Source organism: Tinamus guttatus, unplaced genomic scaffold (genome assembly GCF_059628265.1).
Source record: "Tinamus guttatus ecotype Peru unplaced genomic scaffold, ASM5962826v1 Tinamus_guttatus_pri_ptg000048l, whole genome shotgun sequence".
In the NCBI taxonomy this organism is placed as follows: domain Eukaryota; kingdom Metazoa; phylum Chordata; class Aves; order Tinamiformes; family Tinamidae; genus Tinamus; species Tinamus guttatus.
Window position 1 is genome coordinate 1,630,205 of NW_028288582.1, and position 14,687 is coordinate 1,644,891.

General features: G+C 42.8%; 1 protein-coding gene across 4 annotated transcripts in view; it reads right to left on the reverse strand.

Annotated features, from left to right (window-relative positions):
* The window catches only part of SLC35F4 (solute carrier family 35 member F4), a 98,380-nt gene that overhangs the window by 14,007 nt on the left and 69,686 nt on the right, over positions 1 to 14,687 (reverse strand). For 2 of the 4 annotated variants that reach the window (XM_088538652.1, XM_088538653.1), the window contains exon 2: positions 3,140 to 3,437. In XM_088538652.1, the coding sequence (XP_088394778.1) occupies positions 3,140 to 3,437 (298 nt within the window). Of the gene's footprint in view, positions 1 to 3,139; positions 3,438 to 7,697; positions 7,887 to 14,687 lie in introns of those variants that run through there. The other 2 variants (XM_088538648.1, XM_088538658.1) reach the window with 2 other exon arrangements.

Here is a 14,687-nt window from a genome sequence, read left to right on the forward strand (position 1 = left end):
ATAGCTGCAAGAAGAGATGGAGGGATTTGTGGATGACATGAACTTGTAAATGAGAGCCACACGCCAGCTACTTGGCTTTTGCTTAAGGGGTACTCATAGCTTGTTATCATTCTTGCTAGAAGGACAGCTCTTCCCAAACACTCATATTTCACTCCACTTGCAGCCAAGCACTGTTCCTAGGCAGCGTTTCACAGCTGCATAGCACCTGTTGGATTAACTTTGGCTCCTATATCCAGGGTATAATCTGGCAGAAAGCCTTGGAGCACCACAGTGCTTGTCTTGGAGAAGCCAAGACTTGCAGGAGGAAAAATTTCTTGACATTCAACATATTGCCCACTTATCTACGTCCTAATTCTAAAAGGAACCTGTTCCCAATCTATGAGTGTCTTCTGCTCTGGTAAATATTGGTGGGGGCTGATTTCCTATTACTGACCTCCAGAACATTTTATTCATCACTGCTGCAAGGTTCTCACCCACATTTCAAGTTTTTATGTGGGACATCTGTTATCTGCTAGCACTGGGAAGAAACAAAGAGTTGTGTCTTCTGCCTCATGAAGGCGAAAATATGGTATTGAAATGCGGTGGGAAGGTAATAACAGGGAGTTAAGTTCTTGAGACCATAATGTTTAATCTCTAAAGTAAAGTGTGAAAGGTGAGAAATACACAATTACAACCTCAAAGATTATAACCCTTTCAGAAAGCCAGCCTGAAGCTGAAGATGGAGACTTTTATCCTTCCAAGGGGGATTTATTTTCTAAAAATGTCAGAAGTGACAAAGGCTCCGCACAGCTTTGGCAGCCCGGGGCTGAATTCTGCAAGTCACTGGCACGATCACTGCTCTCTGCCAAGATATCATAGACACTGTTTGTTCTGATCCCCCAGGAATATCTGCCGGACAAAATGTCAAAGCTCCCAGTGATTAACGACATGTTTTAGGCGCACAAAGACAAAGCACCTCTGGACCCCGTGGCCAGCCTGGCAAAGTCACAGGACAGATGGATCTTGCTGACAGAAATCAGTTACTCCATAAAAATAACTGCAACAACATCCAGAATGCAAAACTGATAATCATAAAGAGTGCTGAACTAGTTTTGAAATTATCCACACTCTGGATAGAAAGCCACATTTAAGGGCTTCCAATGATCTCTTCTATTTGTTTGTTTGTTTGTTTTCTATGACTCTCTGAACTTTGAAACAACAAACGATGCTTTTCAGTTCTCCAAGTCATCAAGCATTCATCATGAGGAGCATGAAGTCACCACCACCTGCCAGCAGTCACCTCCAAGCTGGGATGTGACCTCCTGATGCATCTAGAATAAGACACATTCTGGGAACTGGCAGGATCAGTCAGCAAACTGTGATTTCTAACACGCTTTACACTGGCCCATCAGCTCTAACTCTGCTCTCCTGCTTGCACAGACTCACAAACCTATTCACATCTTTGTGCGTACAGGAATTTCTGTGTGCATGCAATATGCAAGCACACATATGTATGTCCTCAAATCTCTAACAGCTTGGGAAATGTATTTAGGCACATCTTTATAATTATATATTGTCATAAATACGGTGTCCGAAATTTAGCTCTGAAGGATACATAACGAATCAACTAGCTGCAGAGGATCTGTTTGGATGGATGTTTATTCTCACCTTCTTTCTTGCTTGCTCTGCAGTTGTTATTACTTTACCTTGTACCTAGATGCTAAGCTGACACTGTTAGTTTTCTTACAGATACTCCAGAAAGGATCTAAACGAAGACATCATTAACATATAAAGCACTAAGGTTTTCAGATAAGCAGTTAATTAAGTGCAACTGTTCAATCTCAGTCACACTGATTTGAAATAACAATTTTGGGTCAAATTACATCTGAGATCCTGGCAAAAGCAGCTGAGGGGAGAATTTGGCCCAGCTAAACTCCAGTCTTGGCAGTGGCAAACTGAATTCCCTGGGTGTTCAGTGGTGCCACACCAAACCCTCTGTCAGCTCAAACTAGGTGAGAGCCACGTGCTGGCTCATTCTTTGAGCACAGACAATTCTGCTGAAATGAGGAAGACTGTTCCTCAAGCAGGTCTGCACAGGAGCAAGAGACCTGGGATCCAGCCCAAAATGACCCTCTGAGCAGCTTCCCTCCATGGACAAGGTATATTATCCCTTGGTAAGAAGCTGAGTTTACCTCCATCTCACTTTAGATTAGTGAAGGATAGAAGGATAAGAGGGATTAGAAGGATGGAAATGGAGAAGGAACAGAAAAATGAATTTTGCCAGGACATGGGGATATTTCCAGCACTGGAGACTCCCAAGAACAAGTTAGACTCATCTTGCTTAAGAATTGGCTAGACTGGAGCCAAGACAGCTTGGTCCTGCTGCATGTTGTTGGGCTAGGTGACGTCTTTGGGATTTTATGGGCTCTCACAACGTGGAGGAAACATCACTTCCACATGGAACCTGACTGCCTGGCCTGCCTGCATAGAAGAAAACAGACGGAAGATGGAAGGAAGCCTTCACACCGTTTCCTCAGCAGGAGAGCCACTCTGCTACACCAAGTTACCCCCTAGAGCTTCAGAGGGAAGAGAAGCAAGAGCATCCTGCTCTAGCTCCCACCCCATGCAAAGGAGAGCGGAGAAGGCTTCAGAGCTGCTTCTCCCCCAGGCTCTGATCCAGCACGTGGAGGCAAGGTCACAGTTTCATCCTGCTATACCCATTGAGCATAGAGAGCAAGCCATGGTCTTCACCACGGAAACCTCAGCTTTGAGCGCCTTCCTTCTCAGCTATGAGTTGTTCTGCTGGTGTTTTACACTACGATTCTGTCATAAATATTCCAGGACATATTAATTAATGCTCGGTGGAAGCCTATTCCAAACAGGAACACACAATACAGGGATACTAGATAATATAATAGCAGGATTAGAACCAATTTGCTGACCTTTTCAACTCAATAAAAATACCCTCTAAGAATTATCCCTTTATTCAAGCATATATCACTCATCTGTTAACCTTTTGTAAGCTCCTTATGAGCGAGATTTTCTACAACGTGACCTTTATTCTGCCTTCTGACACCATGGGTCAGACTGAGAAAAGAGCTGCCATTTCAGCCCACGGAAACCATAGTGTATAAAGAGATACTGCCACAATGAAGCCTACCTGATTTTTTTGATTGGAGACTGCTTTTCCTGTGCAGTTGCGAGGTGCCCAGAATAATAAATGGGAAAAACCATAATGTTCCAGTTTGTTGAGAACCACGTCATGAAAATGGGACAGTCAAAGGTCTCATACGTGATTTTGACAAACTGCGTGGTCCCCACCCAGGAGGAAGAGACAGACAAAATGATCAGAAATCTCCAGATAAGCTTAAGAAATGTGGACGTGCAAGACTGACACCGTGTCTGTCCCTCTGCTTCTTGGTTGCCGCTCTCTGTGTGTGTTTGTGTTCCTTCTTCTCCTAGAAAAAGGAGAAAAAAAAAAGAGAGAAAGGGGAGAAGAGTTGCACACATAACAAATCCATATCAAACAATTCTCAGCAAAATCTCCCTTTCTGATCCAAACACAAACCATCCCCCTCCCTTCTCTCCATAATTCCCCTATGTGCTGCAAACACTGAAATCCTGTACAGAAATACTTCAGTAATACCATCTCTGTCATTTCAAGGGGATAGGAACAAAATACAAACAAATGCAGCGGCCTGAGGAAACAGCATTAGGTTAAGCTGCTGCCACTGTTTGCTTTATCAGCCTCTCTTTCCTTCTGTCAGCCAAACCTCCAGAACAGAGCTACATCCCTTGGAACTGACTATATTATAAAGTCAATTACTGTGCATGTTTGCAACATAAAAGCTATCAGAGCCTGTACATCTGAAGCCAGATACAGGTTGTTATTATTCAAGATTTTAACACAAGAACCGCATTTTTATTTGCAAGGCGAGAAGGGAAAAAGAAACAGTCTGTTGGTTTCATATATCAAAGTGGAGACAGGTTGTTTTTTTTTTCAGTCAAGTTTATGCATTTACACTTTTGAAGTTAAAAAAAGGAAGCTGGACAAAACTGGAGCTTGGCATGCCTCAAAATAAAGCTCTACACAAAACCAAGGAGAAATTGGAAAGCTGTCGTTTCCCATTCTAGTACAGGAGTTTTTAGACCTAATCAGCAGACCACCACAGGCTCTCATGAAAGTGGTCGACCCCGTAGAGGATTTAACCTCATTGACTAATGACTTGCTCTCCACACAAGTCTTCCAGAGATGCAACACATAAATCTTATTTTGAGTCCAGAGATCCCCAGTTGAAAACAACTGATTCAATTGTGTTGGCTATCGAATAGCAGTAACAGGATTTATTTAGGTCCCCTGTGCACGCGAGGCAGTGGTGAGCTCTAAACATTTACCACCTCGGAACATTTCACCTTGCTTTGAGATGGGAAACAGGAGTTCCCTTAAAAATCACGACTTGTGGCTATGCCAAATGAGCTATTCCTATCAATTCTCAATGGCATCAACACATGACATGAAATACTATTCAAAATCATATGATCATTGATGTTAAGAGGAGCTATGGATCCAGTGCAGGGAGAGCTACTGTTCAAGAGGAAAGTGCTTTAACTTAAGTGTGAGAGAGGTAAAGTTTCAGACTTGAATTTTACTTTCCTTTTATGCTACTGTTTTTTTCCTGTGAAGAAATACAAGACTGAGTTTCCAAGTTATTAGATTAAACAAGCATTACAACTAAAAAATATTTCATCATACCAGAGAGCACATTTGCAATCAAGAATTTTCTAACCAAGGCAGGGAGCATTTTTTGTAAGTGTACAGTGGTTTTTTCCTGAAAATAATGAGTATTTAGCTGCTCCCTGTTTTAGCAGTGAATCAAAGATTTAAACAAAATTAAAGGGTTATTAAAAACATGCACATTAAAACTAGGCACAAATCTGAAAAGACAAACAACATTTTAACATTCTCTTTGGCTGATAAGAGAAAATAGGTATTTTTATGATACTAATAATGACTGGCATCTTCTGTTAAGAGGTAAATTATACTTTATTTGCAAGTTAGAAAGACTTAAAAAGAACATATTGCGTAACATTCACTCGCAGGTTTTCTTCCTAAGCAAACCTACCATGCAATTAGTCCTTCTTCAGCTAACAGTTAAAGTAATCACATGACAGAAGACTAAAGCATTTTATGCAAGCCTTCTATTTTTCAATTACCAAATAACTATGTAATTACTGTTACTATGCATGACACTACCATTAGTATTTGATTTCAATTTTACAGTCCCAGGTTTGAATGTTAGTGAAAGCCACAGAAATATATACTTATTGCAAGTCCTAGCTTGGTCTAAAAGACCAATCTAGGTTTTAGCCTGATTTAATCATAAATATAGAGCGGGGTGTAGAGTATTTAATCATAATGTGGAGTGAGGAGCTTTTGTAATTCACAAGGGGTTAGATGCATCATGTCATGTAATACAGCTAGCAAAGAGTTGTATGTTCAGACTGAAACTGTTGTGTAGGATCTCTCAGTACTTTGTGGAAAAGGACAGGCACAGAGAAGGTGGCTCATCCCATTCTAATGCATGGGAGGCAGGAGGGATGTGCTATCCATGGGAGGTGCTGGTCTTCCCCTTTTTCTTACTGAAGGAACCCAATCAGTCTAGACTAGGCACATGGATTTAGACAGCTCAAGTGAGATTGGGATGGATCCCTGCCCAAAGTGACCTAGTAGCATGACAATCGCTTTGAAAATGTGCACACCTAGGTCTTGGTCAAAGATTCACAAGGACAAAATAAGAAATATTTAAAATAAATAAACCAAAACAAATCACACCACAGGGCCTGACCTCAAAGATGGTGGGAACACATGGATAATAGGCACACAGTCCATTATTACATTGGATTCAAGTCATGAAGTTGGAATTGGATTGAGTTGGAAAGTAGAACTTGTACTCAGATACATGATGATATGCCAACGAAGAGCAAATACAGTCATTAGGCAGAGTGACTAGTAGACAGCATTTTACAATTAGTAAGGCAGCAGAAATCCTTCATTTTCAATTTAGATTAGCCTAAAACAAAACAACAGAACAAAAGACTTAACCTGTCAAGAGCATGGAAGCAATGTGAGAGCTCAACGAGGATGAAATGACAGCGAAAGAATGCAGATGACACTGCAGATGGCACACGTAGATGACACTGGTCAATGCACACTGTGTTGAAAGGCAGCCAGCAGAAAACCCCCTGTAGAGTCCAATTGTTTATGGGTGACATAATTTCTGCTTGTGATGTCTCTGTGACAAGATGGTAACGGAAAGGGCTTTTGCTTTTATGTCTTGAAAGAATGAAATAAGGAAAAACAAAACCTGTCTTTTCCTCCAAACTCTTCACTGTGTGACAACTGCATTCTACAAAAGAAGATTCTTGTTATTTGTTCATCTTCTTGTCAGGAAAATCCTACCTCACTACTGAGGATGGGAAGATCAGGATAGAAAACAAACCAAAAATATCACGAAGTACATGTTTGGAAGACTGTCAAAGAAAGCACTACTCTTTTTCAAGTAGACTTAGGTCCTGCCTTAGAGGACTTCAGATGGATCCAGTTTTGGATGTACCCTAGGGACAGCATGTACGCAATTATCTTGGTCTGATATTTAAAGATCAGCTCTTCAGTATCTTAGGTATGATCTTTAATGCAAGATGCTGTATCATCTACTCTTTGCTTCAAAAATCATCTCCAATATTTTTCTAAGGGTCTCTATCAACAGATTTTTTTTGCTGTTATTCCTGTTGTTATTCCACTGTTCCATCTACAGGAACAATGCTTCTCTCCATACTTCCTACACTTTGAAAGACTGAAAATGTTGCCTCTTGCTGCTGTTGTCAGTGAAGTGACAGGAGAAAGGCTCATCTCCCAGAGTTACAGTGCGCAAGGGAGATCCCACTCTTCTTCCACCCCTTTTTGTTCCCAGTATATACACACAAACTTTTCCAAAGAGCTTGGATGATTACGCTATTTCAGTCATTTATCTGCTCTTTCCTCCTTCTCCTCAACAGTACAGGCCTGTGGTTGGATATTGTGGCTGCTCCCACCCCACCCCTTCTGATGATGGATGCACATTGTGGTGAAGAAGTCAGTGTTCACCATACCTATAGGTTCATTTGAGCTAAACTTCTGCAGTAAAGAGGGTGACATTCCTGAAGGAAGCCCTGATGTGCAGCTGATCGATGATCTGAACTGTGATGGTCTGTCCTAGATATCCTTCCACCTGTTGCTCCTTCTCTTCCTCTTCGTCAGACCGTCCGTGGTATGAGCTGAGATTGCCATTGTCTTTGAGAAGGAATATGGCTGGCTTTTAATGGTCCTGGTCTCTGGCCAGGCTGAAGCTGAGGAAACACAACCACCTCGTAAGACTAACTCATGTGCTACTGTTAATCATCCTTTCAAGATCTTCTGTGCCTACTGGCCTTATCCATCTGATTTCTCACACATTGAATGTTCCTATTGGGACCGAGGGCTTTTTCTCCCGTGTTTGCTTCCTTCCCACCTAGCCCATATTTGCACACAGGTACAGGAAGGACTTTCACGTGGCTTTGCGCTTCACACCACCAGAAACTAAGGTCAACACGTTCTGACTCTGCACCATCTTTCAAAAGACAGACGAAAGGGGCCTTTCGCAGGCATACTGGAACGCCGGGAAGGCGGCTGCTTTGCCTACCTGATCTGCTCTGCCTCTCGACTCTGCTGTGCCGATAGATGCCCGAGGGACTTCGATTCTGCAGCTCAAGAATGGGAGCAGCAGAATCTTCAGCAACAGATAAAGGGGAGAGCTGCCTAGTCATGCCTCTGTGTCTGCTGGGGCAGTTGCCTCCTGGCTTGCATTGGATGACAGATGATCGTGAGACACCTGAGAAGAAAGAGTTTGCATCAGTTTGGCTGTAAACTCCCAGGAGGAAAGCGGGGCTTTCAAACACTCTGTCAGTGAAACAGTGAAATGCATATCAAGGTTTCAGCGGGAGAAGGGAAGCACATGGCAAAAATCAAAGCTTCAGCTCTGGTCAGAATAAAGTAAATGAATAAATGATTAATTCAATAAATTCTTAATTCTCTCCCCCCTTATAGATAAAAGATGCTGTATGAAAACCAGTCTTTCCCCTGATGAATTTACAGCCTTATACTGCAGTATATTCGTATCCACAGGCTTCATCCATAGGGTCGGAACAGTCAAAGGAATTTGTACTCACGTGGGTCCCTTCCTGAGCACTGACCCTGAATCAGGCAAAAGGAGAGGTCACCATTCTCCCATAGTGTGGGAAGGAGGGCCATGGAGTGATGGTCTCCTGGGGTCAATGCTGAGAGCCTCTCAAGTGGAGGGTTCCCTTGCAGTCCTGCAAAATTACCCACGGCTTGTCCATGACACTCTTGTATGGAATGAAGCCAAGGCCACTGAAAAGTCTAGGATGAAGACTTCTGTTAAATCATCACAGAGATTAGTTTTCAGTCTTCATGTGTAGCAAGTCAGAACCTCTGTGTCTTCAGAAGAGTTGCATTTTCTTCTTCATATGCACAGATAATATCACAGTGCTGCAGTTCACAGAGGATGTGCAGATGTGGAAGGCAGCAGACAAGACCAAGGACCCAGAAATAGCAGTGGCATCAAATGAAGAGTTTCCCGATGAGAAGGATACCACATTCTATGAGCAAGAACTTGAAGGACCGGATTAAGAACCAGCAAATAACAGGAAAGAGTGCAGGGTTGGAATCTGGCAAAGTGAGCCTGGTCATCTTCTGTTTGACAAACTTCTTGCACAAACTCCCTAATTTATTGAAGGTTGGGCATGTGTTTAACAGTCAGCACATGAGCAGCACATCAGAGTCCTCTTCCAAGTCAAAAGGCAAGCTGAGAGGTCATTTGGGTAAGTACGAAGATGTGTTCATTAGCCAGTGTTGGTACCCACCACCTTCTCTGCAGCTGCTATTTCATATGGTGACCACCTTACCCAACCTTCTGGAAGTCATACATACATGGAGCAGCCATCGATTTTGCCATGATTTGGAAGGATTGAAAGAATACAAAAATATTCATAAAACCCTCATGGTGCATAGTGCCGAATATGGTATAAATAGACTGAACATCTCTAAAGGCAACGTGCTACTTTAGAAGGTGAGCCATTCCAGTACGCGTTGTGCATATAGCTGCATGTCAAATAACATCATCAAATATATTCTAAAGTCAGGACAGTAATCAAGAAACTGCGTGAAGAAAATCAAACATCCTTTTGCCAGAGGAAAGTAGGGTTCATACGACCCTCGGAACTGAACATATGACCCAATGAACTTGAAGCTATGTTTGATTCACCAGATCTAACTGCAAAGACCACACAAGAAGAGTTGTATAAAACAAAATACTACAGAGAAAAATCCTCTGTCAAACTGTCTGGAATCTGCAAAGTCATTTTTTGGCCCAGCAAGTAGACTGAATTAGCAGTTAACCTCCTATAGATAATTTCGCTCAAAGATGCTCTTTTTTGTCTGACCAGTAAAGGAAAACTCCAATATGAGGGTGACACCCAAACCATCACCTTCCCACATCGCCTGAAAAATTCAATCACTGAAGAATCCAAAACACAATCTACAACAGCAGGCCCATCAAAGTCAACTTTGAAAGATAAAAACCTATATGGTGTCTAAGCACTATATTGCCTTTCCTCTTCATCTTTGGTGGCATCACTCTTTGAGAGACCTTTGAGAGTCCACAGGATATTTTCAAACTGTTAAGAAGCTATTCATGATCATATATTTATTTTTCAATCGAGAAAAACATCGTCTAACAGCTGCACAACTCCCTCTGTGGCCCTGGTCATTTCACAATCCCAAGGCTTCCTCTTCCCACTTACAAAATAAGGACGATTTTACCTACTTCATAAGACTTAGCAAAAATATTGCAAATCACTTTGAGTTGAAAAGTACAAGAGAAATAGTAGCCTTGGGCCATTCACACCACAAAGAAGCACTACGATGCCTTTATTCGACAGTGGAAAGTCGATTCCAAAATCCCCGAGGTTGAGATGATCCGTGTTTTCTGCTATTTTGGTATTCAAAAGGCACTTATGCTTTTTCAGGTCCCCAACTTAATGAAACTTTATTTTCAGAAAGCATTTGCTGACTGCCTCTCCTCTGAGAATCAGCCACCAAGGTGCCTTGACCCAGATCAGTGCTCACTTTGATATGTATCATTTAAAGAGATTTCATCACGTTAAAAGACTCATGCCACATTGTAAGTCAGACCTAATTTAGAACAACACCAAGGTTCAGATTACACTCAGCAGAACTCTTGCAAGATGATCTGCAACCAGAATCTCAGGAAAACCTATTTTCCTCACATGCAAATAGAGCTCCAAGTTATTTATATCTAGTATAACAAAGCAGCATCAATCTTCTTCTGTACATTAAGCTGAAACTAAAACTGCAATTTAAGAAACCATATTTAATCAACAGTCACTGTATGATTTAGTGACATCTTCTCCCATATTTGAAAGCAACCAGGTAGCACAGTAATTTATTAGTATTTCACTGTTACAGCTAGAAAACCTTGGACTAGGCCATTTCATGCTACTGAATCTGAATATATTTTATGGATATACTTTGACAGGGAAGATGAATAGACGTATGCTGGGCTAATTTATCCAAACCTATGATTTTATAAGCAGCAAGGACAACCAGAGAGATCAAGAGCAGCATTTGCCACTGAACTTCTGCTTCCCTTCATGAATCCCATGTGCCTTTGGAGACCTCATGGTCTTCATCCATGAGACCGTGCCTGCTCCAACAGGACACGGGCAAGGTGCTGCCAGCCTGGACAAACATGGGGATGGGGAGCAGGAGAAGCTGGGGCTTTCCCTTCCCAAGCAGCAGTTATTACCAGCGTGGGCCAAGCGTGGACAGAGAAACAGCCACCCAGTAGAGAAGTGCCGTAACATTCCTCCTCCAGAAAGAAGGAGGAGTGACACTTTCCAGGTGGGATTAGTTATCAACCTTTGGAGGAGAGAAACTGTGCCTCAGAATTGTCTGCTCCTCTCCTTGACTATAAAGGGGAAAACAACCATCTCGCCCGGAGATGTTTTAACCGGGTTGAACATTTTATCTGACTACTTTGCCTGACCTTTCTTTTAACCAGGCTACTTGATGCAAGAGCTTATAGCATGATCTCTAACTCGGAGCGTGCAGAAGCCACAGCCAGAGTCTGCAGAACAACAGTCAACCCTGGGCCCAAACACGGCTCATGGTTTTAGCACAGACAACTCACAGGCTGAAAATAAATCTACGTTTTGTGCGTCACTTGGCACGTTAAGGGAATGCAAAGAGATTGGGAAAACCTAACCAATAGGAAAAATGTGGACAGGTGGCCTGAGGTGTTCCTTGATTTCTTGGAGGTTATAAGTGAATAGGAAGGCAATGTATATTTTGCCATGGGCTTAGCAAAGGAGAGGAGAGAAGAGGAAAAGCCCACACATGATGGTATCTAGCACAATTCAGTGAGTCAGATCCATGTAGAACACTTAATTATTGGTGCAGAGGCTTTATGGGAGAGGAAATAAAATCAGTTTTCTGCACACGGAGACCAAAAGGAACCCTGCCAGGGGAACCCATGGCTTTCCACAGGCTTCTAATAAAGTCTGCCCTCATTCCGCATTCATTATTATACACTTATTCCAGTGTGCTTCAATTTAGCAAGGAAATTATGCTTGTGACTAACCTAAACCACATGACTAATATCTTCAAAGTGCCTATTTCTCACATGGTTGAACACTCTCTGAAACCCTGCTGCGGTTTCGGAGCCACCACGAGCTGCTGCTCGCAGCGCCTTGATTTGATTCAGGAACCAGCAGCCTGGTCCTGAGAGCCATTTTCATCTCCCATCTGTAAACTGCTCGCAGCTCCCTTGCCCTCAGCCCCCTCTGAAAGACGTGAGAAACTTCTGCACACACAGATCTTGCTATGCAGCTCACAGAGAGAGAGAATTTGCCCTCTCCTCAGATTCAGGCTGGTCATCCTGCTGTTTTGCAAGGGCTCGGGGAGAAGGAATGCTTCTTTGAGATTCAAAAATCAATGATTTTCAGATTATTTTGGTGTGCACAACACATTTTGCATGTGGCACCATTGCTCAGGATACTAAGAACATTGTTTTTTTAGGGATATCTTTTCTGGCTTCCGAGTTGTCGTTAAAAAAATGGATGGAATGAGCTACCAATTAAAATAATCAATGCAACATAGAAATGCAACCCCAAAAGTAATTTGTATGGCCTGGTCATCACACCTTTGATTAATTTCTTTTTTAAACCAGCTTCCCTGATGGAAATTTAGACCCTCTCACACAGGTAATTGAATTCTCATCTGAAAGGCATCCATGCATTCACGACACTGGATTACTGACACAAACTGTTTGCTTATTTAGAGGCAGCAGCATCTGGCTTGCTGGGTGTGCCAAAACACGTGCTCTTTTTTGATTACACAACTAAATTGATGGTTAAAGAGGTGATGTTAATGAGCTGGGCAGTTTCTTTGTATTTTACACTCATAATCTGGCATTTGCACTTTTAAGAAATGCAGAGACTACATTCCCACATGCAGGATTACATTCCCAAAACCAGGAGTGGTCTCCCATGGCTCCCACTGAAGTCAGCAGAGACAGGTCTTTCTAAAATACCAGTCAAGGTATCTACAGTCTCCCTTTTTTAATTAAAATCTGTATATTTTACTGTGTCCTTGAAATCTCAGCTCCTATACGCCTCTGTCACGGCATGGACAAAAATATAACTTAGACACCACTACCACAAAAGCAGCTGCTGGGTTTTGACAGAGGGATGGAGATAGAAGCTGTGCTGGGGTTAGGTGGAAATATGTTGGTTGAATGTTCCCGCTAACTTGGACACGAGTGAAAGAATTGCTTCCTTCCCCGTTGCTTCCTTTACCTTGCCATGCTACCCAGTAGAGCGAGTGCTCCCCGTGCTCTCCCCAATTTTGCGTGCGCTCAGAACCAGGCGTTTGACTCCAGGCCACCAAGGAAACAAATTACAGGCATCTTTGCAGACACTGCACAAGTTGAAGGAATAAACAGGTCTTCTTTTTCTTCACAAAGAAAAATAAATTCCCTACATCTCAGACACGAGCAATGCTGTTCATTTAAATACATCTTTCTGCAACCGGTCTCTGTGCATTCGAGTTAATGCATACTTGTCCCTTCAGAGTGATGTGCTGCTCGTTTACTATTCGCTTGTTTTGGCAGTTTTTATATTTGAAGGGGATGCGAAGGTTACAACAATTTCTTTTGTCCTAGGGGAAAACAAGGTTTTCAGATTTTAATGAAAAACAAATGACTCAGTGATGGTGCATTTCTCTTGTGCTGTGATTAACCATTGTCAAGAGCAGAATGCAAAAAAGCAGATATTTCTGCTGTACTTGAACAGTGACATCCATCTGCAATTTCTGCCAAATCTCCCTTCAGCGCCTGCACACAGACATTTGCTGCAAAACGGCAGACAGCAACTCTACTCTCAATCAGAGAAAAAAAATCTCGACCATTTACACATGCCCTCCTAGCCTTGGTATAAAATGAGCAGAGGGATTAAATAACTGACGTATCATCACCCCGTAAACCAACTCACTGCCGGATCAGCGATGCGTCGGTCGAGATCCTTGCACCTAACTTCTCCCTCCGGAGTGGGCAGGACCAGCCTATCCATGAGGGAAGGAAACCCAGATGAGATAGTCAGAAAACTGACCCCTGCCCAGCACATCCCAGTCGTATCTCATGCTTTGGCCATGGAAAAGTACTTTGATTCCGTTTATGAGCAAGATCTGGAAAAAAATGTGCAACAACCTAAAACAGTGGGAAAACCTGACACTATGTGAATACACTGATTTGATGTACCAACAAATCAAAGATGAAAATAACATTCGACTCCTCAACTGTGATGCTGTAAGGTAGCTTTCAGCAAAAGAAATAAAAGGAATCCTTGAAGCTAATGAGGTGTAGAGTGCATTTGCAACTGGCATTAGGAGCCCTGGCGCTTTGAAGAACTTGGAGCCACATGAACCACCAGAATCAGGTAAGAGCCTCTATGCATGGCACAGGTCAGTTCCGAAAAAAAACCCAAGGATTTCATAGAATTATAGAGTCATTAAGGGTGGAAGGGACCTTTGGAAATCATCTAGTTCAACCCTCCTGCACACACAGGGTCACCTGGAGCACATTACACAGGGTGGCATCCAAGTTTGGAAGATCTCCAGAGAAGGAGACTCCACAACCTCTCTGGGCAGCCTGTTCCAGTGCTCTGTCACCCTCACTGGCAAGAAATTTTTCTTTAAGTTCATGTGGAACTTTTGGTGTTTCAGTTTCCGGCCATTTCCTCTAGTTCTGTTGGTGGCCACCACTGAAAAGCGGCCGGCCCCATCCTCCTCACTGCCTCCCTTGAGGTACTTCTAGACACTGCTCAGGTCCCCTCTCAGCCTTCTCTTCTCCAGGCTGAACAGGCCCAGCTCCCTCAGCCTCTCCTCATAGGGCAGATGTTCCAGGCCCCTGATCATCCTTGTAGCCCTGCGCTGGACTTTCTCCAGTAGATCCATGTCCCGCTTGTACTTCACCTGCTCCTGGCAAACCTCACATGTATATTTGCTTCCCACTTTGATGGCCATGTAGAAGAGAGTT